General features: G+C 70.9%; 1 protein-coding gene across 1 annotated transcript; it reads left to right on the plus strand.

The window, feature by feature from the left end:
- Positions 1–176: 176 nt before the first annotated feature.
- On the plus strand, positions 177–3,266 carry LOC118158606 (nck-associated protein 1-like; the record flags this gene model as incomplete). Its single annotated transcript, XM_035313275.1, has 10 exons — positions 177–442; positions 644–775; positions 881–1,099; positions 1,200–1,330; positions 1,415–1,512; positions 2,314–2,407; positions 2,529–2,611; positions 2,736–2,816; positions 2,927–3,020; positions 3,120–3,266. Coding segments are annotated over 10 exons (1,345 nt in total), but the record flags the coding sequence as incomplete, so codon positions are not given.
- Positions 3,267–3,271: the final 5 nt, after the last annotated feature.

Here is a 3,271-nt window from a genome sequence, read left to right on the forward strand (position 1 = left end):
TCTCCTCCCTTAATGCTCCGCTCCCTTCCTCATCCTCGGGGCTCTGCGCTGGGCTCTCTCACTCAGCGAGGGGCCGGCCCCCAGCGCCTCCGAGCTCTCCGTGGCCTTTGGGGTCTCCGGGATCTCCGTAGCTTTTGGGGTGTCCGTGGCCTCGTTGCTCTCGATGTTCTCCTCAGCCTCGGGACGGCAGAGGCCGTGGGGAGCAGAGCTGGCGGGCTGCGTCCCCGATTCAGCCTCGGGGACGGGGGGGGACGGGGGCTCCGATCCTAGAGCCCCCCGTTGTAACCCTCCGTTGCCGCCAGCTGCTTCCCAAGCACTGCGCCTCCACCGTCAGCAAGGCCCGCAACAAGAAGACCCTAAAACACCCCGCCAAGAAGGGGGAGCCCGAGCGGGACAAGCCGGGGGCCGAGAGCCAGAGGAAGGACCGGACCCTGACCACCAAGTGAGAGCAGGGCTGGGGGGGGGGGTGGTGGGCACGGCCCTGGGGGGCAGCACAGGGCGCACTGCGGTGGGCCCCAGACCTTGGGGGTGGGCTTGGTGTGCCGTGGCCGTGCCCTGATGGCCACGGCGTGCCCGTGGGGCTGTCCCCACGACCCTCTGGGGCCGCGGGGTGGCTGCCAGCGTGCGCTGCCCCCCTCCCCAGCATGGACAAGCTGCACCTGACGCTGGCCGAGCTGTCCCTGAGCCTCAACCACGTGCCCAACTTCACCGTCTTCGAGCACACGGTGACGCCGGCCGAGTACCTCAGCAGCCACCTGGAAACGCGCTTCACCAAGTAGGCACCGGGCTGCGGGGCCGGGTCCCCACGCTGCTGCCCCGGGGGACGTTTGGTCCCCCCCCCACCCCGGATCCGTGGCCAGCCCCTTCCCGTCCCCCTCAGGGCCATCGTGGCCATGGCGGGCTACAGCCAGGCCACGCAGGAGGTGGCCCGTCCCTCGGAGGTGCTGGTGGGGCTGGGCGCCTACGTGACCTTCATCCAGTCGCTGGCGCACTTGGTGGGCCTGGACACGGGGCGCATCATCCGCAGCGTCCTCCTGCAGCAGACGCAGCCCCGCGACGCCGCCGGCGAGCAGACCCTCACCACCATCTACACCAACTGGTGGGTGCCGGAGCCCGAAAACACCGGGGGGGGGGGGGGGGGGGGGGGTGTCCCCTTCCCCCCCCCGTCCCCCGTGGGGTCAGCGGTTGGACGTCCGCAGGTACCTGGAGGCCCTGCTGCGCCAGGCCAGCATGGGGGCCATCGTGCTGGCCCCCGCCCTGCAGGCCTTCACCACGGTGCCCCGCGAGGGCGAGCCGTCCTTCAGTGCCGCCGAGTTCTCCGATGTCTCGGGTGAGGGAACGCGGGGATGCCAGCGGGGAGCCGTCCCCTCTGCGTCCCCCGCTGATGGCCCCCCTCTTGTCCTCGTCTCCGCAGAGATGCGGGCGCTGGCTGAGCTCATCGGGCCCTACGGCATGAAGTTCCTGAGCGACAACCTCATGTGGCACGTCAGCTCCCAGGTCACCGAGCTGAAGGTGGGTTTGGGGTGCCGGGGCCAGGTCTGGGGTGCCAAGACCAGGTTTGAGGTGCCAGGACCAGGTCTGGGGTGCCGGGGCCAGGTCTGGGGTACCGGCACCAGGTCTGGGGTGCCAGGACCAGGTCTGGGGTGCTGGGACCAGGTTTGGGGTGCCAGGGCCAGGTCTGGGGTGCGAGGATCAGGTCTGGGGTGCGAGGATCAGGTCTGGGGTGCTGGGGCCAGGTCTGGGGTGCCAGGACCAGGTCTGGGGTGCCAGGACCAGGTCTGGGGTGCCGGGGCCAGGTCTGGGGGGCCAGGACCAGGTCTGGGGTGCCGGGGCCAGGTCTGGGGTGCCGGGGCCAGGACTGGGGTGCCGGGGCCAGGTCTGGGGTGCCAGGACCAGGTTTGGGGTGCTGGGGCCAGGTCTGAGGTGCCGGGGCCAGGTCTGGGGTGCCGGGGCCAGGTCTGGGGTGCCAGGACCAGGACTGTGGTGCTGGGACCAGGTTTGGGGTGCCAGGGCCAGGTTTGGGGTGCCAGGGCCAGGTCTGGGGTGCCAGGATCAGGTTTGGGGTGCCGGGGCCAGGTCTGGGGTGCTGGGTCCAGGGTCGGGGTGCCGAGGCCACGACAAAGGTCCCGTCCCAGTGGTGGGACGAGGTGCCAGGACCAGGACGAGGACGCCTCTGCTGAGCGTCTGGGCAGGCAGAGCCACCCTCGGGGACCACCCCAATCCCTCGGGCTCGCTCCCGGGCGCAGAGCGGGGCCGAAAGCGCCGGGATGGCCGCGTTTGTCCCCGGTACCAGCAACCCCTTGTCCCTGGCAGAAACTGGTCAACGAGAACATGGACACGCTGGTCCAGCTGCGCTCCAGCTCCTGCAAGCCCGAGCAGATGGCGGCCCTGCTGCCCCGGCTCACCTGTGAGTCTGGGGGGGGGGGACGCCAGGGACGTTGCCGCTGCACAAGTGGCACCGTCTGCACGCTCGTCCCCGCGCCCACCCGCTGCGCGGATCCTTCCCGAGCCCTCTCCTCCTCCCGCAGCGGCCGACAACGTCCTGAAGCGGATGACCATCATCGGCGAGATCCTGAGCTTCCGCGCCATGGCGCAGCAGGGCTTGCGGGAGGTGGGCGTCCCCCCCCCCCCCCCGCCCCCTCACGGGGTCACGGCGAGAGCCCCCAACCCCTTCCCCCTCTCCCCGGGCGTTTTCCCCCCACCCCAGGTGCTCCTTCACCGGTGTCTCCCCGCAGGTCTTCTCCCACCACTGCCCCTTCCTGATGGGCCCCATCGAGTGTCTGACGGACGTGGTCACTCCCGACACCGACATCCAGGTGGGCACGGGGGTGGGACGGGGACAGCGTGTCCCCGCCCGGGGCTGGCTCGTGTGGCACTTGGCGACGTCACACGGCGTTGTGTCACTCCAGCCTCCGTGCCCTCCCAGGTCACCCTGAGCATCTTCGAGCTGGCCTCGGCCGCGGGGATCCCCTGCGAGATCGACCCTGCGCTGGTCAACGTCCTCGCTGGCTCCAAGACGGGTACCGCGGGGCCCGGGGGGGTCCCCGGGGGGGGGGGGGGGGGGCTGTCCCCGAGGTCCTCCTGGTCCCCCTGCCTAATGTCCCCTCCCTCCCTGGCAGATGGCTCGTCCTCGGAGGAGGACTACAAGGTCTCCTGCCTGCTGCTGGTCTTCGTGGCCGTGTCCCTGCCCTTGCTGGCCTCCGACCCGGCGTCCATCTACAACACGGAGACGGACGGTGAGGCATGGCCGTGCCCCTCACCTGTGTCCCCA

This window comes from Oxyura jamaicensis (assembly GCF_011077185.1).
Source record: "Oxyura jamaicensis isolate SHBP4307 breed ruddy duck chromosome 33 unlocalized genomic scaffold, BPBGC_Ojam_1.0 oxy33_random_OJ70461, whole genome shotgun sequence".
NCBI lineage: Eukaryota > Metazoa > Chordata > Aves > Anseriformes > Anatidae > Oxyura > Oxyura jamaicensis.